This window comes from Blennius ocellaris (genome assembly GCF_963422515.1).
Source record: "Blennius ocellaris genome assembly, chromosome: 14".
NCBI classification, from domain to species: domain Eukaryota; kingdom Metazoa; phylum Chordata; class Actinopteri; order Blenniiformes; family Blenniidae; genus Blennius; species Blennius ocellaris.
In genome coordinates this window covers 28,239,215-28,262,800 of record NC_137663.1, presented here as the reverse complement: position 1 = coordinate 28,262,800, position 23,586 = coordinate 28,239,215, and the positions used below count along the sequence as shown (strand labels likewise).

Sequence of the window (23,586 nt, the reverse complement as noted above, 5' to 3'; positions counted from 1 at the left end):
CTCCTCATCTTCCTCTTCCTCCTCCTCCTCATCTCCCTCTTCCTCCTCATCTTCCTCCTCCTCCTCCTCATCTTCCTCTTCCTCTTCATCCTCCTCCTCTTCATCTTCATCCTCCTCCTCTTCCTCATCTTCCTCATCTTCCTCTTCCTCTTCCTCCTCTTCCTCCTCCTCCTCCTCCTCCTGCTCCTCCTGCTCCTCCTCCTCCTCCTCCTGCTCCTGCTCCTCCTCCTCCTCCTCCTCCTCCTCCTCCTGCTCCTCCTCCTCCTGCTCCTGCTCCTCCTCCTCCTCCTCCTGCTCCTCCTCCTCCTCCTCAGGCCGGGGTTCAGATCAACATGGCCGACATCAGCTGTTCAGAGGAGAAAAGTTCCCAGTGGTTCAACCTGCTGAGTCGAGTCAACGTGTCGGAGCTCCTCAGCAACCAGGTCCAGAACCAGAACCAGGTCCAGAACCAGAACCAGGTCCAGAACCAGAACCAGAACCAGGTCTGGCTCCACCCTCCACAGCACATTAGAAGTGAAGACAGACAGGGAAGTAGATGTTGTGATGTTTGAGTTTCAGGCTGCAGCTTCAGGAAGTGACGGAGTTGAAGCAGTAGAAGAAGAAGAGGAGGACTGGTGAGGAGGACTGCTAGCATAGCTGCTACTAGCATTAGCATGAGCAGTTGTAGTAGTACCTCTGTCAGCAGCACCCTGGTCAGTAATACTCCTGGTACTTCAGGCGGGGGCGACCTGGTGGATGTGTTTGAAGATAGCGTGGAGGGGGCGGAGCCTCCAGAGGACAGGAGCCGATGGGAAGTGGAGGGGGCGGAGCCTAAAGGTCCCCCAGCAGCAGCTCCTCCCATCACGGAGAAGGTACCAGACGTCCGTGCTCCTCCTGTCGGGAACCTCTGGAGACGTTCCCTGACAGGAAGTAGATGACCATGTGGGCGGGGCTTCTGTGACTCCAGGTCAACAAGCAGACCAGCACGGACCCGGTCCAGCGCCGCGCGGCCGTCCGGCCCAAACAGCGGCGGCCCGACCGGCACCAGCAGAACGTCTTCATGAGGGGCAGCACCATCATCCGCTCCAAGACCTTCTCCCCCGGGCCCCAGAGCCAGTACGTCTGCAGGGTGGGTGATCAACCTGACCTCTGACCTCTGCTTCAGGCCTCTGACCTCTGACCTCTGGCCTCTGCTTCAGCCAGAGGTCAGCGGCCCTGACCTCTGACCTCTAGCCTCTGACCTCTGCTTCAGGCCAGAGGTCAGCAGCCCTGACCTCTAGCCTCTGACCTCTGACCTCTGCCTGCAGTTCCTCACCTCATGTCCCCCTGCAGATCAACCGCAGTGACAGCGACAGCTCTACGCTCTGCAGGAAGTCTCCTTCGTACGCAACGCCTCGGAGAGACGCAGCGTCAGGGTCAAGAAGGTAAACCACCTCCTGCTCTACCAAGAACCTCAAGGTACCTGAAGGTACCTCAAGGTACTAGAACCTCAAGGTACCTGAAGGTACCAGAACCTGAAGAACCTGAAGGTACCAGAACATAAAGAACATGAAGGTACCAGAACTTCGGGTCAGGACCTCTCGGAGCCTCCTTCCAGATGTTCCGTCTCACCTCCTGGACCTGGTCTTGGTTCCAGATGTTCCGTCTCACCTCCTGGACCTGGTCTTGGTTCCAGAGGTTCCGTCTCACCTCCTGTCTTGTCCTGGTGTGTCCCCCAGCCTCCGGTCCAGGTCCAGGGTCCGGGGTCTGGACGGGCTCCTGAGGACCTCCCTGGACCTGGAGCTGGACCTGCAGGTGTCCCGGACCCGGCGGGCCCGGCTGGACCAGGAGATCCGGGTCCTGAGGGAGCTGAAGACGGAGCTGGAGAAGGCCCGGGTCCAGAACCAGAGAGAACTCCCGGACTGGGTCCAGGAGGACGACCGCTTCAGGGTCCTGCTGAGGGGGACGGAGAGACAGGTGAGGACAGGTCCTCCTCCTCTTCCTCACCTCTTCATCACCTCCTCCTCTTCCTCACCTCCTGCTCATCATCTCCTCCTGCTCTTCATCACCTCCTCATCACCTCCTCCTCATCATCACCTCTTCATCACCTCCTCCTCATCACCTCCTCCTCATCACCTCCTCCTCTTCCTCACCTCCGCCAGACGGAGGAGGAGCAGCAGCAGCAGCAGCGGGTGGAGAAGATGATGCGAGCAGCAGCGAAGGACGTCCACAGGCTGCGAGGACGGAATTGTCCCGACGTCCCCGAGGTGCAGACGTTCAGGTGACGCTTCCATCTTCACTCCGCCCATGCTAGCAGCTAGCCTCCAGCTGGCAGCTAGCCTCCAGCGGGCAGCTAGCCTCCAGCGGGCAGCTAGCCTCCAGCGGGCAGCTAGCCTCCAGCGGGCCAGCTAGCCTCCAGCTGGCAGCTAGCCTCCAGCGGGCAGCTAGCCTCCAGCTGGCAGCTAGCCTCCAGCGGGCAGCTAGCCTCCAGCTGGCAGCTAGCCTCCAGCTGGCAGCTAGCCTCCAGCTGGCAGCTAGCCTCCAGCGGGCAGCTAGCCTCCAGCTCGCTGGTCCTCCGGGTCACTTCCTGTGTGTCCCTGCAGGGAGAAGATGGCGTTCTTCACCCGGGCGAGGAGCCGCGTCCCCGAGCTGCCGGCCGACGACGTGTAGAAACATTTCTCAGTATTTGTTCTGCGGATCCTCCGAGGAAACTAAAACCCGTTAGCGTTAAAGAGCCGGACCGCTAGCCTCAGTCTGCTGGGACGTTAGCATTAGCTTAGCTTTTCATTTCTTCTTCTGTTACTAACAAGAAGTTTTCCAACATTCCCATAAAACATTTTCTGAAAAGACATGAAAAAAACAAGACGGAAAACTCACCACTTTAGAAACTTTAGAAACTTTAGAAACTTTAGAAACTTTAGAAACTTTAGAAACTTTACAAGCTGAAGGACTTCAGTCACTGGAGCAGAATTCGTTTCTAAACGTTTCTTTAGAAACACTTTTCCTCTCTGGACGTTTCGTCCGTCTGTAGTTTCCTTGTTTCTTTGTTTCAATCTTCACTTCTTTCAGTGGTTTTAACGGAAACCAACAAAAACTGGGTTTGTCATTTAATATTAACATTTCCATTTTAGTTTGGTTTCTCGTCATTTTACTATTTTTCAATAGCTTTTTTTTTTTTTTGCTTAAGGGAAAGTTTTCTTTTCCTTCCAGTTAAGTTTTTTTTTTTTTTTTTAATGTTTTTTTTTTTTATTTAATGAAACATCAGAGCTGCAGTTCCTCCTCTCGACCAGCGGCGGCGCCAAACCCCGACATGAGACTGGAGCAGGAAACACTTCTTCTGCACAAACCTGACAAAGTGTCAGGCTGTCGTTGATGAGATCGTCATTGAGATCGTTGATGAGATCGTTGATAAGATCGTCATTGAGATCGTTGATGAGATCGTTGAGATGAGATCGTTGAGATGATTTCGTCATTGAGATCGTTGATGAGATCGTTGAGATGAGATCGTTGAGATGAGATCGTCATTGAGATCGTTGATGAGATCGTCGATGAGATCGTTAAGATGAGGTCGTTGATGAGATCGTCATTGAGATCGTTGATGAGATCGTCGAGATCGTTGATGAGATCGTCATTGAAATCGTTGATGAGATCGTCATTGAGATCGTTGATGAGATCGTTGAGATGAGATCGTCATTGAGATCGTTGATTAGATCGTTGAGATGAGATCGTCATTGAGATCGTCGATGAGATCGTTAAGATGAGATCGTTGATGAGATCGTCGATGAGATCGTTGATGAGATCGTCATTGAGATCGTTGATGAGATCGTCATTGAGATCGTCGATGAGATCGTTGATGAGATCGTCATTGAGATCGTTGATGAGATCGTCATTGAGATCGTTGATGAGATCGTTGAGATGAGATCGTTGAGATGAGATCGTCATTGAGATCGTTGATGAGATCGTTGAGATGAGATCGTCATTGAGATCGTTGATTAGATCGTCGATGAGATCGTTGAGATGAGATCGTTGAGATGAGATCGTTGAGATGAGATCGTCATTGAGATCGTTGAGATGAGATCGTCATTGAGATCGTCGATGAGATCGTTGAGATGAGATCGTCATTGAGATCGTTGATGAGATCGTCGATGAGATCGTCGATGAGATCGTCATATTACAGGAAAACGCTAAACGCTCCAGATGATTGTTGCGTTTTCTTCACGATTGTTTGGTCATTAAACTGAAAAGCAGGCAGCCAATAGGAAGGCGGCTGTGCCTCCCGGGGCTCTGATTGGCTGCTTCACTGCACACTGCTGACGCTCACGCCAGAGAATTTGTTGTTTGTCTGTCCCTTTAAGAGGCGGGGTGCTTATTGTTTGTCTGTCCCTTTAAAAGGCTTTGTTAGCATGTAAACAAAACGTGAGAATAGTGTGAAAATGATTTTTGTCACAAAAAGCTGCAGAAATCGTGATTCTGTTGAGACACAGAGCTGTGTCGGCAATGAGTTGTTGGCTAGCAGAGACTATCAGCGACGAGCAGAGGCTATCAGCGACTAGCAGAGGCTAGCAGCAGCTATCAGCGGCTATCAGAGGCTATCAGCAGCCAGCAGAGGCTATCAACGGCCAGCAGAGGCTATCAGCGGTCAGCAGAGGCTATCAGCGGTCAGCAGAGGCTAGCAGCGGCTATCAGAGGCTATCAGCGGCCAGCAGAGGCTATCAGCGGTCAGCAGAGGCTATCAGCGGTCAGCAGAGGCTAGCAGAGGTTATCAGCGGCTAGCAGCGGCTAGCAGGGGTTATCAGCGGCCAGCAGAGGCTAGCAGCGGCCAGCAGAGGCTAGCAGCGGCTAGAAGAGGCTATCAGCAACTAGCAGCGGCCAGCAGAGGCTATCAGTGGCTATCAGCGGCCAGCAGAGGCTATCAACGGCCAGCAGAGGCCAGCAGCGGCTAGCAGAGGCTATCAACGGCCAGCAGAGGCTAGCAGCGGCCAGCAGAGGCTAGCAGCGGCTAGAAGAGGCTATCAGCGACTAGCAGCGGCCAGCAGAGGCTATCAGTGGCTATTAGCGGCCAGCAGAGGCTATCAGAGGCTATCAACGGCCAGCAGAGGCTAGCAGCGGCTAGCAGACGCCAAACAATCTTCATGGAAAATGTTTTAGTTTCAGTTCAAATCAATGCTGAATGTTTTTATAATGTGTTTGTGGAAATGAAAGACGACCCTTGAAAAAGTAAAAGGTACTTTAATGTGACTAAAGTCGCTGCAGCCGTTCAGTTCAAACATTGAGTGTTTGTGAAAATCATGCTAGTACCGATCAGAAATGCTAACCTCTCTGTGGGCGGAGCTTGAATGTTTTTCGTTGACGTGTTATTGAGTTTTTTTTTATTTTGTCGATGCCCAGATGCTAATGTTATTGCTAATGTGTCTGTTAAACTCCGACGAAATCATTTGTGGGCGGAGCCAAGATGCTCACAGGTGTTAATAATTTTTCTACAAATTTTAAATGTTTGGGTTCCGAAGTCGTCCTGAAATTGCCGAGTGAAAGTTTTAGTCCTCGTACGCGAACGTGTTCAGGTTAAAGCTCAAGTTCTAAAGTTTTGATTGAAATCGGGGGACGATTGTTCAATTTCCAACACATGACCACTAGGGGGCGGGGCCTGGTCCAGTGGGCGGGGCCTTCAATGGTGAGCGAAGGCGAGCAGCTCTGGTGTTTGCCTGCAGCAGGAAACTGAAACCAACGAGTGACTTTAGAAAGAAAAGCTCGTCCGGGGCTTCTTCTCCCGTCTGGAGAAACAAACGCAGAGAAAGTGTTTGTTTGTTTGTTTGTTTTGTTTGGACTCTTCCGATTGACACTCGCTTCCCGATGAAGGATCTTTATTTTTTCACTCTGGCAAATCGTTTGGAAAACAAAAGTTTTCTTTCTTTGATCACGTTTTTTTCTAATGATTCTGTTTGTTACAAACTTCCAGCAGCTTATATTTATTGCACTTTTTGTGATTTGGGTGTTTTGTTTTTCTTTCTTTTTATCGAGAATCCCGAAAAGCTGTGAACTTTATTCTCAGACACTGAAACTGTTGTAAATATCAAACCAGAAGAAACATATGTTTTGTAGTTTCACAACAAATAAAAACTTCTTCTACTTTTCTCTGCATCACTTTGGATTTTTATTGTTTATTGAATGGAAAAAGTGGAATATTTTTGGGAAAGACGACAAGAAGGTTCATCATGTCGGTGACCCGGACCAGAACCAGACGGTGGGACCGGTCCTCCAGGCCACCGGGGGGCGCGTCACTCACACCGCTGCTCGAAATGGAACCAGAGAAGAAGAGTTCTGGGAAGTGAGCGTCTTCCGGTTTCATCAGCCACGAGTTTTCCTCCAACCTGGCAATCTAACCCGGTCTGACCCGAACCGCTTCTCCCGGGACCCGAACCGCTTCTCCCCGGACCCGAACCGCTTCTCCCGGGACCCGAACCGCTTCTCCCCGGACCCGAACCGCTTCTCCCCGGGACCGAACCGCTTCTCCCGGGACCCGAACCGCTTCTCCCGGGACCCGAACCGCTTCTCCCCGGACCCGAACCGCTTCTCCCCGGGACCGAACCGCTTCTCCCGGGACCCGAACCGCTTCTCCCCGGACCCGAACCGCTTCTCCCGGGACCCGAACCGCTTCTCCCGGGACCCGAACCGCTTCTCCCCGGACCCGAACCGCTTCTCCCCGGGACCGAACCGCTTCTCCCCGGACCCGAACCGCTTCTCCCCGGACCCGAACCGCTTCTCCCGGGACCCGAACCGCTTCTCCCGGGACCGAACAGCCGCAGCGGAGCCGCTCTGATGGGAGACCCGGTGACGGAGTACTCAGCCCGGCTGCAGCAGCAGGTAGCCCCGCTGTTAGCCTGTTAGCTCTGACCATAACATAGACCTATATAACTAGACCCAGACCATACCAGAGACCTATATAACTAGACCCTGGCCATAACATAGACCTATATAACTAGACCCTGGCCATAACATAGACCTATATAACTAGACCCTGGCCATAACATAGACCTATATAACTAGACCCAGACCATAACAGAGACCTATATAACTAGACCCTGGCCATAACAGAGACCTATATAACTAGACCCTGGCCATAACATAGACCTATATAACTAGACCCAGACCATAACATAGACCTATATAACTAGACCCAGACCATAACATAGACCTATATAACTAGACCCTGGCCATAACATAGACCTATATAACTAGACCCTGGCCATAACATAGACCTATATAACTAGACCCTGGCCATAACAGAGACCTATATAACTAGACCCTGACCATAACAGAGACCTATATAACTAGACCCTGACCATAACAGAGACCTATATAACTAGACCCTGACCATAACATAGACCTATATAACTAGACCCTGGCCATAACATAGAGCTATATACCTAGAATCTAACTATAAAATAGAGCTATATACCTAGAATCTAACTATAAAATAGAGCTATATACCTAGAATCTAACTGTAACAGACCTATATAACTAGACCCTGACCCTAACAGACACGTATAATTGTTGATAAGCCACGTTTCCACCGCACACAAAGGTCAGGTAAGGCTCTACCTTACCGCTCCGGCCTTACCTGACCTTTGTTCAGGGAAACAGTTTATCATAGACGTATAAACGCTGAATCATCCTGATAAGGACAAGAAGAAGGTTCAGCAGAGCAGCGTGCTGCCAACTGATGATGTCACTTCCTGCAGCTCGTCTGGAGGAATAGTTAGTTTCAGCTGTTCAAGGAGCTGCTCTGTGTATGAGCTGCTCTGCTGAACTGTGTAGGAGCTGCTCTGCTGAACCGTGTAGGAGCTGCTCTGCTGAACCGTGTAGGAGCTGCTCTGCTGAACCGTGTAGGAGCTGCTCTGCTGAACTGTGTAGGAGCTGAACCGTGTAGGAGCTGCTCTGCTGAACCGTGTAGGAGCTGAACCGTGTAGGAGCTGAACCGTGTAGGAGCTGAACCGTGTAGGAGCTGCTCTGCTGAACTGTGTAGGAGCTGCTCTGCTGAACCGTGTAGGAGCTGAACCGTGTAGGAGCTGCTCTGCTGAACCGGGTAGGAGCTGAACCGTGTAGGAGCTGAACCGTATAGGAGCTGCTCTGCTGAACTGTGTAGGAGCTGCTCTGCTGAACCGTGTAGGAGCTGCTCTGCTGAACTGTGTAGGAGCTGCTCTGCTGAACCGTGTAGGAGCTGCTCTGCTGAACCGGGTAGGAGCTGAACCGTGTAGGAGCTGCTCTGCTGAACCGGGTAGGAGCTGCTCTGCTGAACCGTATAGGAGCTGCTCTGCTGAACCGGGTAGGAGCTGCTCTGCTGAACCGTATAGGAGCTGCTCTGCTGAACCGGGTAGGAGCTGCTCTGCTGAAGCGTTAAATTGATCCCATTGAGCCTCTAACGAGGCTCCAGTCTGACGCCGCGGCTCGTTAGAACGTCGTGATGCACCTGAACGCACCACGCTGCTCCATTAGGAAGAGTTCAGAGGAAAGTTCCTGAAGGAGGAGAGGAAGGAACCTAACAGAGGTGTGGCTGCTGCGAGGGGGCGTGGCCTACTGCGAGGGGGCGTGGCCTGCGAGTTCCACAGCTTCTCCTTGGAGTAGGAACAGTCCTGCAGGACCTTGATTCCAGATGTGATGTTCGGCTTCACATTTCAGACCACAAGTAAAGACGGATTTGTATTTTCGGTTTTCTTATCGAAGTCTGTCTGAGTTTGACTGAAAGTTGCGTTAACGAGTCGGGAAGTTAGTCTGGTTGAGGGACCATGTTGCTGCTGTTGGAGGTGTTTGTCTCCCTCTAGTGGCCGTGGAGCAGAATGCTGCAGGTTGTGTTCTGGTGAAGAAGACTGAAGAAGGTCATTGTTGTTTGATTCAGACGGAACGTTTGTGTCCCAGGAGCTGGAGATCCGCAGCCTGTCAGCCGAGATCCAGGGTCTGAGGAACCCCACGGCTGAGACGCCTCGTCTGGACGAGCTGAGGAACGAGAACTGTCGGCTGAGGTACCGGATCAACGTTCTGAAGAGGGTGAGGCTCTTCAGGCACCAGCAAACTCCATGGAAGTTTCACTTTTTGACGCTTTAAGAAAAGAAAGTCGAGTTTTTGGTTCCACTTCTTCCAGCAGGAGCTTCTTGTTTAAGAAGTATGAACCTGCTCAGGTAGAACCATCTGGTGAGGTAGTGATGAGGCACTGATGAGGTAGTGGTGAGGTAATGATGAGGTAGTGGTGAGGTACTGGTGAGGTAGTGGTGAGGTAGTGGTGAGGTAGTGGTGAGGCACTGGTGAGGCACTGGTGAGGTAATGATGAGGTAGTGGTGAGGTACTGGTGAGGTAGTGGTGAGGTAATGGTGAGGTACTGGTGAGGTAGTGGTGAGGTACTGGTGAGGTAGTGGTGAGGTACTGGTGAGGTAATGAGGTACTGGTGAGGTAGTGGTGAGGTAATGATGAGGTAGTGGTGAGGTAGTGGTGAGGTACTGGTGAGGTAGTGGTGAGGTAGTGGTGAGGTAATGGTGAGGTACTGGTGAGGTACTGGTGAGGTAGTGGTGAGGTACTGGTGAGGTAGTGGTGAGGTAATGATGAGGTAGTGGTGAGGTAGTGGTGAGGTAATGATGAGGTAGTGGTGAGGTAGTGGTGAGGTACTGGTGAGGTAGTGGTGAGGTAGTGGTGAGGTACTGGTGAGGTAATGGTGAGGTAGTGGTGAGGTAGTGGTGAGGTACTGGTGAGGTAGTGGCGAGGTACTGGTGAGGTAGTGGCGAGGTCGTGGCGAGGTCGTGGTGAGGTCGTGGTGAGGTAGTGATGAGGTAGTGGTGAGGTAGTGGTGAGGTAGTGATGAGGTAGTGATGAGGTAGTGATGAGGTAGTGGTGAGGTAGTGGTGAGGTAGTGATGAGGTAGTGGTGAGGTAGTGGTGAGGTAGTGGCGAGGTAGTGGCGAGGTAGTGATGAGGTAGTGGTGAGGTAGTGGTGAGGTAATGATGATGTAGTGGTGAGGCACTGGTGAGGTACTGATGAGGTAGTGGTGAGGTACTGGTGAGGTAGTGGTGAGGTAGTGGTGAGGTAATGATGAGGTAGTGATGAGGTAGTGATTAAGTAATGATGAGCTACTGATGAGGTAGTGATGGGGTACTGATGAGGTAGTGATGAGGCACTGGTGAGGTAGTGATGAGGCACTGGTGAGGTACTGATGAGGTAGTGATGAGGTAGTGGTGAGGTAGTGGTGAGGTAGTGGTGAGGTAGTGATGAGGTAGTGATGAGGTAGTGGTGAGGTAGTGGTGAGGTAGTGGTGAGGTAGTGGTGAGGTAGTGGTGAGGTACTGGTGAGGTAATGATGAGGTAGTGGTGAGGTAGTGGTGAGGTAGTGGTGAGGTACTGGTGAGGTAGTGGTGAGGTACTGGTGAGGTAGTGGTGAGGTAATGATGAGGTAGTGGTGAGGTAGTGGTGAGGTAGTGGTGAGGTAATGATGAGGTAGTGGTGAGGTAGTGGTGAGGTACTGGTGAGGTAGTGGTGAGGTAATGATGAGGTAGTGGTGAGGAAGTGGTGAGGTAATGATGAGGTAGTGGTGAGGAAGTGGTGAGGTAATGATGAGGTAGTGGTGAGGTAGTGGTGAGGTACTGGTGAGGTAGTGGTGAGGTAGTGGTGAGGTAGTGGTGAGGTAGTGGTGAGGTACTGGTGAGGTAGTGGCGAGGTACTGGTGAGGTAGTGGTGAGGTACTGGTGAGGTAGTGGTGAGGTAATGATGAGGTAGTGGTGAGGTAATGGTGAGGTACTGGTGAGGTAGTGGTGAGGTACTGGTGAGGTAGTGGCGAGGTAGTGGCGAGGTAGTGGCGAGGTAGTGATGAGGTAGTGGTGAGGTAGTGATGAGGTAGTGATGAGGTAGTGGTGAGGTAGTGGTGAGGTAGTGGTGAGGTAGTGGTGAGGTAATGATGAGGTAGTGGTGAGGTACTGGTGAGGTAGTGGTGAGGTAATGGTGAGGTACTGGTGAGGTAGTGGTGAGGTACTGGTGAGGTAGTGGTGAGGTACTGGTGAGGTAGTGGTGAGGTAATGATGAGGTACTGGTGAGGTAGTGGTGAGGTAATGATGAGGTAGTGGTGAGGTAGTGGTGAGGTACTGGTGAGGTAGTGGTGAGGTAATGGTGAGGTACTGGTGAGGTACTGGTGAGGTAGTGGTGAGGTACTGGTGAGGTAGTGGTGAGGTAATGGTGAGGTAGTGGTGAGGTAGTGGTGAGGTAATGATGAGGTAGTGGTGAGGTAGTGGTGAGGTAGTGGTGAGGTAGTGGTGAGGTACTGGTGAGGTAATGGTGAGGTAGTGGTGAGGTAGTGGTGAGGTACTGGTGAGGTAGTGGCGAGGTACTGGTGAGGTAGTGGCGAGGTCGTGGCGAGGTCGTGGTGAGGTAGTGGCGAGGTCGTGGCGAGGTCGTGGTGAGGTCGTGGTGAGGTAGTGATGAGGTAGTGGTGAGGTAGTGATGAGGTAGTGATGAGGTAGTGATGAGGTAGTGGTGAGGTAGTGGTGAGGTAGTGATGAGGTAGTGGTGAGGTAGTGGTGAGGTAGTGATGAGGTAGTGGCGAGGTAGTGGCGAGGTAGTGATGAGGTAGTGATTAAGTAATGATGAGCTACTGATGAGGTAGTGATGGGGTACTGATGAGGTAGTGATGGGGTACTGATGAGGTAGTGATGAGGCACTGGTGAGGTAGTGATGAGGCACTGGTGAGGTACTGATGAGGTAGTGATGAGGTAGTGATGAGGTAGTGATGAGGTACTGATGAGGTAGTGATGAGGTAATGATGATGTAGTGATGAGGTACTGATGAGGTAGTGGTGAGGTACTGGTGAGGTAATGATGAGGTAGTGATGAGGTAGTGATGAGGTAGTGATTAAGTAATGATGAGCTACTGATGAGGTAGTGATGGGGTAATGATGATGTAGTGATGAGGTACTGGTGAGGTAGTGATGAGGTAGTGATGAGGTAATGATGATGTAGTGATGAGGTACTGATGAGGTAGTGGTGAGGTTGTGATGAGGTAGTGATTAAGTAATGATGAGCTACTGATGAGGTAGTGATGAGGTACTAATGAGGTACTGATGAGGTACTGATGGGGTACTGATGAGGTAGTGATGAGGTAATGATGAGGTACTGGTGAGGTAGTGGTGAGGTAGTGATGAGGTAGTGGTGTGGTAGTGATGAGGTAGTGGTGAGGTACTGATGGGGTAGTGATGAGGTACTGATGAGGTAGTGATGAGGTAGTGATGAGGTACTGGTGAGGTACTGATGAGGTAGTGATGAGGTAGTGATGAGGTAGTGATGAGGTAGTGATGAGGTACTGGTGAGGTAGTGGTGAGGTAGTGGTGAGGTACTGGTGAGGTAGTGGTGAGGTAATGATGAGGTAGTGGTGAGGTAGTGGTGAGGTAGTGGTGAGGTAGTGGTGAGGTAGTGGTGAGGTACTGGTGAGGTAATGGTGAGGTAGTGGTGAGGTACTGGTGAGGTAGTGGCGAGGTACTGGTGAGGTAGTGGCGAGGTCGTGGCGAGGTCGTGGTGAGGTAGTGGCGAGGTCGTGGCGAGGTCGTGGTGAGGTCGTGGTGAGGTAGTGATGAGGTAGTGGTGAGGTAGTGATGAGGTAGTGATGAGGTAGTGATGAGGTAGTGATGAGGTAGTGGTGAGGTAGTGATGAGGTAGTGGTGAGGTAGTGGTGAGGTAGTGGTGAGGTAGTGATGAGGTAGTGGCGAGGTAGTGGCGAGGTAGTGATGAGGTAGTGATTAAGTAATGATGAGCTACTGATGAGGTAGTGATGGGGTACTGATGAGGTAGTGATGGGGTACTGATGAGGTAGTGATGAGGCACTGGTGAGGTAGTGATGAGGCACTGGTGAGGTACTGATGAGGTAGTGATGAGGTAGTGATGAGGTAGTGATGAGGTACTGATGAGGTAGTGATGAGGTAATGATGATGTAGTGATGAGGTACTGATGAGGTAGTGGTGAGGTACTGGTGAGGTAATGATGAGGTAGTGATGAGGTAGTGATGAGGTAGTGATTAAGTAATGATGAGCTACTGATGAGGTAGTGATGGGGTAATGATGATGTAGTGATGAGGTACTGGTGAGGTAGTGATGAGGTAGTGATGAGGTAATGATGATGTAGTGATGAGGTACTGATGAGGTAGTGGTGAGGTTGTGATGAGGTAGTGATTAAGTAATGATGAGCTACTGATGAGGTAGTGATGAGGTACTAATGAGGTACTGATGAGGTACTGATGGGGTACTGATGAGGTAGTGATGAGGTAATGATGAGGTACTGGTGAGGTAGTGGTGAGGTAGTGATGAGGTAGTGGTGTGGTAGTGATGAGGTAGTGGTGAGGTACTGATGGGGTAGTGATGAGGTACTGATGAGGTAGTGATGAGGTAGTGATGAGGTACTGGTGAGGTACTGATGAGGTAGTGATGAGGTAGTGATGAGGTAGTGATGAGGTAGTGATGAGGTACTGGTGAGGTAGTGGTGAGGTAGTGGTGAGGTACTGGTGAGGTAGTGGTGAGGTAGTGACGAGGTAGTGGTGAGGTTGAATCTTGAAGTTACATTGACCTTGTGTGTGTGTGTGTGTGTGTGTGTGTGTGTGTGTGTGTGTGTGTGTGTGTGTGTGTGTAGGGTCTCCAGGAGGGCCCCCCCCCCTCGCCCCCCCCCTCCACAGCCATGACCAACATCAACCAGCGGCTGCAGCAGGTCTTCGGAGACGCCATCCGGGCCGCCTGCCCCCAGCTGGACCGGCCCCCCGTCTCCGTCACCCCCAACCAGCAGGCCAAGTTTGGAGACTACCAGTGCAACAGCGCCATGGCCATGGCCCAGGTCGGACCCCCCCCCCCCCTTCTATTGGCTGTAGACGCAGGCCACGCCCCCTCAGCATGATGATGTCATCCTGATGTACAGTTTCCTGGAGTCTGAATGTTTATTCAGCATTCAGACGACTTCCGTGTGTGTGTGTGTGTGTGTGTGTGTGTGTGTGTGTGTGTGTGTGTGTGTGTGTGTGTGTGTGTGTGTGTGTGTGTGTGTGTGTGTGTGTGTGTGTGTGTGTGTGTGTGTGTGTGTGTGTGTGTGTGTGTGTGTGTGTGTGTGTGTGTGTAGATGTTGAAGATGAAAGGGATCAAAGCCAACCCTCGTGAAATCGCTGAGAAGATCATGGAGAATCTTCCGGACAACGATGTGATCCAGAAGACGGAGATCGCCGGTCCAGGTCGACGTTCAACCTTTAACTTATTTTCGAAAATCTTTACAAATGTTTCATTTAAAAAACGAACTTTTGAAATATTTTGTGTATTTTCCACTTGAATTATATTTGAGGTAATGCTCCTTTTGGCCACTGGTGGCAGCAGTGAGTGTGACACATCGCACCATCTGCTGGTAGAAAAGAGAATTACAAGTTGCATTAGCATGTTTTTATTTTTCAAGTCTTTTAAAAATCGATTACGTTTGTATTGTGGAGTTCGTCCTTTGAAGTCCGTATGAATGAAGTCTTTCTTTAATGTTTGTTTATTTGTTTGGTCTTTAGGCTTCATCAACATCCACCTGAAGAAAACCTTTGTCTCTAAACTGCTGAGCAGCTTGTTGGTGAACGGCGTCCAGCCGCCACCGCTAACGTCCCGCAAGAAGGTCTGTCCTCACCAGCTAGCCAGGAAGTAGCTACCAGGAGCTAGGTATCAGGAAGTAGTTACCAGGAAGTAGCTACCAGGAGCTAGGTATCAGGAAGTAGCTACTAGGCGCTAGGTATCAGGAAGTAGCTACCAGGAAGTAGCTGCCAGGAGCTAGGCATCATGTAGTAGCTGCCAGGAGCTAGGTATCAGGTAGTAGCTGCCAGGAGCTAGGTATCAGGAAGTAGCTTCCAAGAGCTAGCTACCAGGAAGAAGCTTCCAGGAGCTAGCTACCAGGAAGAAGCTTCCAGGAAGTGGCTACCAGGAAGTAGCTACCAGGAAGTAGCTACCAGGAAGTAGCTACCAGGAAGTAGCTTCCAGGAAGTAGCTTCCAGGAAGTGGCTACCAGGAAGTAGCTGCCAGGAGCTAGGTATCAGGAAGTAGCTTCCAGGAGCTAGCTACCAGGAAGTAGCTTCCAGGAGCTAGGTACCAGGAAGTAGCTACTAGGCGCTTGGTATCAGGAAGTAGCTTCCAGGAAGTAGCTTCCAGGAAGTGGCTACCAGGAAGTGGCTACCAGGAAGTAGCTGTCAGGAGCTAGCCACCAGGAAGTGGCTTCCAGGAAGTGGCTACCAGGAAGTGGCTACCAGGAAGTAGCTAACAGGAAGTAGCTGTCAGGAGCTAGCCACCAGGAAGTAGCTTCCAGGAAGTGGCTTCCAGGAAGTAGCCTCCAGGAAGTGGCTACCAGGAAGTAGCTGTCAGGAGCTAGCCACCAGGAAGTAGCTACCGGGAAGTGGTTTAGAACCCAGTGTGAAGTAGGGTAGACCCTGCCAGTAGCCCCTGACCTCCGGTCTACGTTCCAGGTGGTTTAGAACCCAGTGTGAAGTAGGGTAGACCCTACCAGTAGCCCCTGACCTCCGGTCTACGTTCCAGGTGGTGGTGGACTTCTCGTCCCCCAACATCGCCAAGGAGATGCACGTGGGCCACCTGAGGTCCACCATCATCGGGGAGAGCATGTGTCGCCTCTTCGAGTTCCTGGGCCACGACGTGCTCAGGTCTTCACCACCCCGGTCCGCTGGTCTACGGTCCTGGTGTAGACCAGGTCCAGGACTGACTGAGTGTGTGTGTGTGTAGGCTGAACCATGTGGGGGACTGGGGGACCCAGTTCGGGATGCTGATCGCCCACCTGCAGGACCAGTTCCCAGACTACCTGAGGGAGTCTCCGCCCATCGGGGACCTGCAGGCTTTCTACAAGGTGGGTCTGTCTCCGTGTCCAACAGGACGTCTGTCTCCGTGCCCAACAGGACGTCGGCCTGATTGTCCCCCCCTCCCCCCTCCCCCCTCCCCCCCCCAGGAATCGAAGAAGCGTTTCGATGAAGACGAGAACTTTAAGAAACGAGCTTATCAGTGTGTCGTGAAGCTGCAGAGCAAAGATCCAGACTTCATCAAAGGCTGGAACCTGATCTGTGACGTCTCCAGGAAGGGTGAGTCCAGGACCAGGTCCAGGACTAGGACCAGGACCTGGTCCTGGTCCAGACTACAGTTGGTTTTCGGACTCAAAAACATTAATTGAAGCAGCTTCAAATCTAAAACTGCTGTCTGTCCCTGTTTGTGTCCATCTGTCCTTGTCTGTCCCTGTTTGTGTCCGTCTGTCCTTGTCTGTCCCTGTTTGTGTCTGTCTGTCCCTGTTTGTGTCTGTCTGTCCTTGTCTGTCCCTGTTTGTGTCCGTCTGTCCTTGTCTGTCCCTCTTTGTGTCCGTCTGTCTCAGAGTTCCAGAAGGTGTACGAGTGTCTGGACGTGTCCATCGTGGAGCGAGGAGAGTCTTTCTACCAGGAGCTGATGATGGACGTGGTGAAGGAGCTGGAGGACAAAGGTCTGTGTCTCCGTCTGAACTGTTCAAGCAAGAAAAATTAGAGAATCAATTCAACCTCCCCGTCCCCATCCCTGTCCCCGTCCCCATCCCTGTCCCTTTCCACGTCACTGTCCCTTTCCACGTCCCCGTCCCTGTCCCCATCCCTGTCCCCGTCCCCTAACCTCTCTACCAACTTCAACATGGTACTGGTCCTTCGACCATTCAGTCTCTAAATGTCCTCAGGGACGGTCTCTGTGTCTGGAAGGTGTTTGACTCTAGAACTTAACGGATCTAATGGTTCTTAGATCTGCAATGTTTTTACAAACGTTCTCTAAAGAAAGCAGCTCCAGCTGCAGTTCCGCCGTTCCTCCACCAGGAGGCGGCGTCGGCTCATCAATGACCCCTGACCGTCCCCCCAGGCCTCCTGCTGGACGAGGACGGACGCCGGCTGCTGTTCGTCCCCGGTCAGTCCATCCCGCTGACCGTGGTCAAGTCTGACGGCGGCTTCACCTACGACACGTCCGACCTCGCCGCCCTGCGGCAGCGGCTGCAGGGCGAGAAGGCCGACATCATCATCTACGTGGTGGACAACGGCCAGGTGGGCGGGGCTTAGGGTGTCACTGGTAGCTGGTGGGCGGGGCTTAGGGTGTCGCTGTCATATGGTGGGCGGGGCTTAGGGTGTCACTGGCATATGGTGGGCGGGGCTTAGGGTGTCACTGGCATATGGTGGGCGGGGCTTAGGGTGTCGCTGTCATATGGTGGGCGGGGCTTAGGGTGTCACTGTCATATGGTGGGTGGGGCTTAGGGTGTCACTGGCATATGGTAGGCGGGGCTTCGGGTGTCACTGGCATAAGGTGGGCGGGACTTAGTGTGTCACTGGCATATGGTGGCAGGTGGGCGGGGCTTGGAGGTGGTCTGCTCGGTGAAGCTCACCGGGTGCGTTTGTTTTGCCCTCCAGGGCACACACTTCCAGGTGGTGTTTGCTGCGGCGCAGATGATTGGCTGGTACGACCCCCAGGTGACCCGGGTGGAGCACGCCGGCTTCGGGGTGGTTCTGGGGGAGGACAAGTGAGTCTGAACCGGAACACGTCATGACGACGAATCCTGGTCCCACTTGAGGACCCTGATTCCTCCTGACTCGTCCTGTGACTCGTCCTGTGACCCGTCCTGTGACTCGTCCTGTGACCCGTCCTGTGACTCGTCCTGTGACTCGTCCTGTGACCCGTCCTGACTCATCCTGTGACCCGTCCTGTGACTCGTCCTGTGACCCGTCCTGTGACTCGTCCTGTGACTCGTCCTGACTCATCCTGTGACCCGTCCTGTGACCCATCCTGTGACCCGTCCTGTGACCCGTCCTGTGACCCGTCCTGTGACTCGTCCTGACTCATCCTGTGACCCGTCCTGTGACCCGTCCTGTGACCCGTCCTGTGACCCGTCCTGTGACTCGTCCTGTGACCCGTCCTGTGACTCGTCCTGACCCGTCCTGTGACCCGTCCTGTGACCCGTCCTGTGACCCGTCCTGTGACTCGTCCTGTGACCCGTCCTGTGACTCGTCCTGTGACCCGTCCTGTGACCCGTCCTGACTCATCCTGTGACTCGTCCTGTGACCCGTCCTGTGACTCGTCCTGACTCATCCTGTGACTCGTCCTGCGACCCAGGAAGAAGTTCAAGACCCGGTCCGGGGACACGGTGCGGCTGAAGGACCTGCTGGACGAAGGTCTGAGGAGGTCGATGGACAAACTGAAGGAGAAGCAGCGCGACAAGGTGAGTTCGTCTGCAGGACGGTTCTATGGGTCTCATTGTGGAGCAGCTGTGGATGTTGACCCCCCCGCCCCCCCCCCGCCCAGGTCCTGACCCCAGAGGAGCTCCTGAAGGCTCAGCGCTCCGTCGCGTTCGGCTGCATCAAATACGCCGACTTGAGTCACAACCGGATCAACGACTACGTTTTCTCCTTCGACAAGATGCTGGACGACCGAGGGAACACTGCGGCCTACCTGCTGTACGCCCTCACCCGCATCAGGTGGGTGACCCCCCAACCCCCCCGCATCAGGTGGGTGACCCCCCCAACCCCCCCGCATCAGGTGGGTCCCCCACCAACCCCCCCGCATCAGGTGGGTGACCCCCCCAACCTCCGCATCAGGTGGGTGACCCCCCCAACCTCCGCATCAGGTGGGTCCCCCCCCCAACCCCCACATCAGGTGGGTCCCCCACCAACCCCCCCGCATCAGGTGGGTCCCCCACCTACCCCCGCATCAGGTGGGTGACCCCCCCAACCCCCACATCAGGTGGGTCCCCCACCAACCCCCCCGCATCAGGTGGGTGACCCCCCAACCCCCGCATCAGGTGGGTCCCCCACCAACCCCCCCGCATCAGGTGGGTGACCCCCCCAGGTCCCCCACCAACCCCCGCATCAGGTGGGTGATCCCCCCCATCCCCCTCCACATCAGGTGGGTGACCCCCCCCCCCCATCCCCCTCCATGTCAGGTGGGTAACCCCCCCATCCCCCCTGCATCAGGTGGGTGACCCCCCCCCCATCCCCCTCCATGTCAGGTGGGTGACCCCACCCCCCATCCCCCTCCATGTCAGGTGGGTAACCCCCCCCCATCCCCCTCCACATCAGGTGAGTGACCCCCCCATCCCTCTCCACATCGGGTGGGGCCCCCCCCCCCATCCCCCTCCCCCCCAATTCTCCTGAGTTACTTCTAGCCTGGGGAGTCCTGGGGTATGACCCCCCCACTGTGATGTGGCAGGTCCATCGCCCGGCTGGCCAACGTGGACGAGGCGGCGCTGAGGGCGGCGGCGGCGAGCGGCCCGGTGGTTCTGGAGCACGACAAGGAGTGGAAGCTGGGGAAGGTCATCCTGCGCTTCCCGGAGGTCCTGAACAAGATGGCCGACGACCTGCTGCTGCACACGCTCTGCGACTTCCTGTACGAGCTCGCCACCACCTTCACCGAGTTCTACGACAGCTGCTACTGCGTGGAGAAGGACCGGCAGACCGGTGAGCGCCCCCTGGAGGAGGGGCCCCATGGAGGAGCCCCCTGGGGCAACCCCCTGGTCGAGCCCCCCTAGAGGAGGAGCCTCAGTTAACATGCCAAACGACTTTGATGTCAACATATTTAATACAAAGGTCTTTGATGTCAGCAGATCTAACAAACTCTTTGTGTGCAGGCGACGTGCTGAAGGTCAACATGTGGCGGCTGCTGCTCTGTGAAGCCGCCGCCGCCGTCATGGCCAAAGGCTTCGACATCCTGGGCATCAACCCCGTCAGCAGGATGTGATGTCACGCCTCTCAGCTCGTGAAGCAACGCGAACACGACGTCTCGTCACTGAACGTTTTGTATTAAAGTGTATTAAAGAAGCTCGTCAGTCGTTTTGTCTGTCGTCGTTATCGACGTTGAGAAAACGCTTTGATCACCGCTTTGCTCTCTGATTGGCCGATTGGAGCGACACGTTATAGAACCTGGTAACAGACCAGAGGACCGTCAGTCCAGGTCCAGGGACCAGGTTTACTGGAGGAAGTCGGAACGTTCCGGATGTCAAACCGACCCGGGAAAATCCACTTTGCTTATTTATTCAACTGGCAGCAGTTTCCTTTGATTTACATTCAAACTTTGACATCTGAGATTTTATCCTTTTAGCCTCCTAACACCTTTCCTAACTCCTTTAGGAAGCCTCCGAACTCCTTTCCTTAACTCCTTTAGGAAGCCTCCTAACTCCTTTCCTTAACTCCTTTAGGAAGCCTCCTAACTCCTTTCCTTAACTCCTTTAGGAAGCCTCCTAACTCCTTTCCTTAACTCCTTTAGGAAGCCTCCTAACTCCTTTCCTTAACTCCTTTAGGAAGCCTCCTAACTTCTTTCCTTAACTTCTTTAGGAAGCTTCCTAGCACCTTTCCCATATAACACATAACCCCTATTCCGTGCCTGCAGTGAGTGTAATCCACCATTAATCCACCAGGGGGAAGCCTTGCACTGTGACTAGTGATACAGAGGCAGGGACCCTTTGTGGCCTCAGCAGTTACCTGAGCCAGGTGAACCAGGTGAGCCAGGTGAACCAGGTGAGCCAGGTGAACCAGGTGAGCCAGCCAGGTGAACCAGGTGAGCCAGCCAGGTGAACCAGGTGAGCCAGCCAGGTGAACCAGGTGAGCCAGCCAGGTGAACCAGCCAGGTGAACCAGCCAGGTGAACCAGGTGAGTGCCACCGACACCAACGCAGTAAGGTTCTTTGGTCACCTGGTGGTTTGTTCGATGTCCTATTGGTTCAGACTCGTCAGTGACTCATTGTCACTGTGAATATTTCACAGTCAGACGTCCGTTATGTTTTCTGATCTGGAAACTACAGACTGAAACTACAGACCATTGCCAACCATCAGTCACCATCAGTTTCAGAAGTAACGCTACAATAGTAATGCTACAAATGCTACAGTAGTAACGCTACAGTAGTAACACTACAATAGCAACGCTACAGTAGTAACGCTACAAATGCTACAGTAGTAACGCTACAGTAGTAACACTACAATAGCAACGCTACAGTAGTAACGCTACAGTAGTAACGCTACAAATGCTACAGTAGTAACGCTACAGTAGTAACACTACAATAGCAACGCTACAGTAGTAACGCTACAAATGCTACAGTTGTAACGCTACAGTAGTAACACTACAGTAGAAACGCTACAATAGCAACGCTACAACAGCAACGCTACAGTAGTAACGCTACAGTAGTAACTACAATAGCAACGCTACAGTAGTAACACTACAATAGTAACACTACAATAGCAACGCTACAGTAGTAACTACAATAGCAACGCTACAGTAGTAACACTACAGTAGTAACACTACAATAGCAACGCTACAGTAGTAACGCTACAAATGCTACAGTAGTAACGCTACAACAGCAACGCTACAGTAGTAATGCTACAGTAGAAACGCTACAGCAGTAATGCTACAATAGTAACGCTACAGTAGAAACGCTACAGCAGTAATGCTACAGTAGTAACGCTACAGCAGTAATGCTACAGTAGTAACGCTACAGCAGTAATGCTACAATAGTAACGCTACAGCAGTAACGCTACAGTAGTAACGCTACAGCAGTAATGCTACAGTAGTAACGCTACAGCAGTAATGCTACAATAGTAACGCTACAATAGAAACACACAGTGACTTGGAGAAGTAACTTTAATCTGATTACTGGTTTCGAAATAGTAACGCATTAGATTACTGGTTACTGAAACAAGTGGTGAGAGTAAAGTGTTACTAATGAACATGTTACCAGCATCACTGGTCAACAGTAACTATAACCAACCAGCATCGCTGGTCAACAGTAACTAAAACCAACCAGCATCGCTGGTCAACAGTAACTAAAACCAACCAGCATCGCTGGTCAACAGTAACTAAAACCAACCAGCATCGCTGGTCAACAGTAACTATAACCAACCAGCATCGCTGGTCAACAGTAACTAAAACCAACCAGCATCGCTGGTCAACAGTAACTAAAACCAACCAGCATCACTGGTCAACAGTAACTATAACCAACCAGCATCACTGGTCAACAGTAACTATAACCAACCAGCATCGCTGGTCAACAGTAACTATAACCAACCAGCATCACTGGTCAACAGTAACTAAAACCAACCAGCATCGCTGGTCAACAGTAACTATAACCAACCAGCATCGCTGGTCAACAGTAACTAAAACCAACCAGCATCACTGGTCAACAGTAACTATAACCAACCAGCATCACTGGTCAACAGTAACTAAAACCAACCAGCATCGCTGGTCAACAGTAACTATAACCAACCAGCATCACTGGTCAACAGTAACTAAAACCAACCAGCATCGCTGGTCAACAGTAACTATAACCAACCAGCATCGCTGGTCAACAGTAACTAAAACCAACCAGCATCGCTGGTCAACAGTAACTATAACCAACCAGCATCACTGGTCAACAGTAACTAAAACCAACCAGCATCGCTGGTCAACAGTAACTATAACCAACCAGCATCACTGGTCAACAGTAACTAAAACCAACCAGCATCACTGGTCAACAGTAACTAAAACCAACCAGCATCGCTGGTCAACAGTAACTATAACCAACCAGCATCGCTGGTCAACAGTAACTATAACCAACCAGCATCACTGGTCAACAGTAACTAAAACCAACCAGCATCGCTGGTCAACAGTAACTATAACCAACCAGCATCGCTGGTCAACAGTAACTATAACCAACCAGCATCACTGGTCAACAGTAACTATAACCAACCAGCATCGCTGGTCAACAGTAACTAAAACCAACCAGCATCGCTGGTCAACAGTAACTAAAACCAACCAGCATCGCTGGTCAACAGTAACTATAACCAACCAGCATCACTGGTCAACAGTAACTATAACCAACCAGCATCACTGGTCAACAGTAACTATAACCAACCAGCATCGCTGGTCAACAGTAACTATAACCAACCAGCATCACTGGTCAACAGTAACTAAAAGCAACCAGCATCGCTGGTCAACAGTAACTAAAAGCAACCAGCATCGCTGGTCAACAGTAACTAAAACCAACCAGCATCACTGGTCAACAGTAACTATAACCAACCAGCATCGCTGGTCAACAGTAACTATAACCAACCAGCATCGCTGGTCAACAGTAACTATAACCAACCAGCATCACTGGTCAACAGTAACTAAAAGCAACCAGCATCGCTGGTCAACAGTAACTATAACCAACCAGCATCACTGGTCAACAGTAACTAAAAGCAACCAGCATCGCTGGTCAACAGTAACTAAAACCAACCAGCATCGCTGGTCAACAGTAACTAAAACCAACCAGCATCGCTAGTCAACAGTAACTAAAACCAACCAGCATCACTGGTCAACAGTAACTATAACCAACCAGCATCACTGGTCAACAGTAACTATAACCAACCAGCTGGGCGCCGGTCAGGCGACAGTAAAACGTCCAAATCCAGACAATTGTAAAAACGTTTTCCCTCCTCGTCTGTCAGTCTGAACTCTTCAATAGCATGTAGCATGTAGCATATAGCATGTAGCATGTAGCATGTAGCACACCCTCAGTACATCTTGTGAACCTCACTGAAGGTTTTGTTTTGCTGGTTAGCAAGCTAGTCGAGGAAACGTGATGGCGAAAAACAAAACCTTGGAATCGTTTCTC

At 52.0% G+C, this 23,586-nt stretch overlaps 2 protein-coding genes across 2 annotated transcripts in view; both read left to right on the top strand.

Moving 5' to 3' along the window:
• wwc1 (WW and C2 domain containing 1) overlaps positions 1 to 3,046 on the top strand; it is a 29,770-nt gene extending 26,724 nt beyond the window's left edge. The window contains 9 exon segments of the mRNA XM_080509082.1: positions 315 to 513; positions 718 to 851; positions 947 to 1,108; positions 1,312 to 1,351; positions 1,354 to 1,403; positions 1,698 to 1,714; positions 1,716 to 1,935; positions 2,121 to 2,239; positions 2,562 to 3,046. Of these exon segments, the coding sequence (XP_080365208.1) occupies positions 315 to 513; positions 718 to 851; positions 947 to 1,108; positions 1,312 to 1,351; positions 1,354 to 1,403; positions 1,698 to 1,714; positions 1,716 to 1,935; positions 2,121 to 2,239; positions 2,562 to 2,628 (1,008 nt within the window). The 3' untranslated portion in view covers positions 2,629 to 3,046.
• A 3,245-nt stretch (positions 3,047 to 6,291) lies between these two features.
• On the top strand, positions 6,292 to 19,776 carry rars1 (arginyl-tRNA synthetase 1). The gene is made up of 15 exons (XM_080508259.1): positions 6,292 to 6,819; positions 8,872 to 9,000; positions 13,601 to 13,798; positions 14,075 to 14,183; positions 14,499 to 14,599; positions 15,508 to 15,629; positions 15,709 to 15,829; positions 15,929 to 16,058; positions 16,343 to 16,447; positions 16,846 to 17,024; positions 17,385 to 17,494; positions 18,085 to 18,190; positions 18,274 to 18,446; positions 19,177 to 19,424; positions 19,595 to 19,776. Exons 1-15 carry the CDS (start codon positions 6,775 to 6,777, stop codon positions 19,702 to 19,704), a joined length of 1,986 nt encoding a protein of 661 aa, XP_080364385.1. The 5' UTR covers positions 6,292 to 6,774; the 3' UTR covers positions 19,705 to 19,776.
• The last annotated feature ends 3,810 nt before the right edge of the window (positions 19,777 to 23,586 follow it).

Coding starts and splice junctions, on each gene's coding strand:
- rars1 (XM_080508259.1), top strand. CDS start 6,775: ATGGGAGACCCGGTGACGGAGTACTCAGCCCGGCTGCAGCAGCAG. Junction 16,448..16,845: donor GAAGGAGCTGGAGGACAAAG/GTCTGTGTCTCC, acceptor CCGTCCCCCCAG/GCCTCCTGCTGGACGAGGAC. Junction 19,425..19,594: donor GGAGAAGGACCGGCAGACCG/GTGAGCGCCCCC, acceptor CTTTGTGTGCAG/GCGACGTGCTGAAGGTCAAC.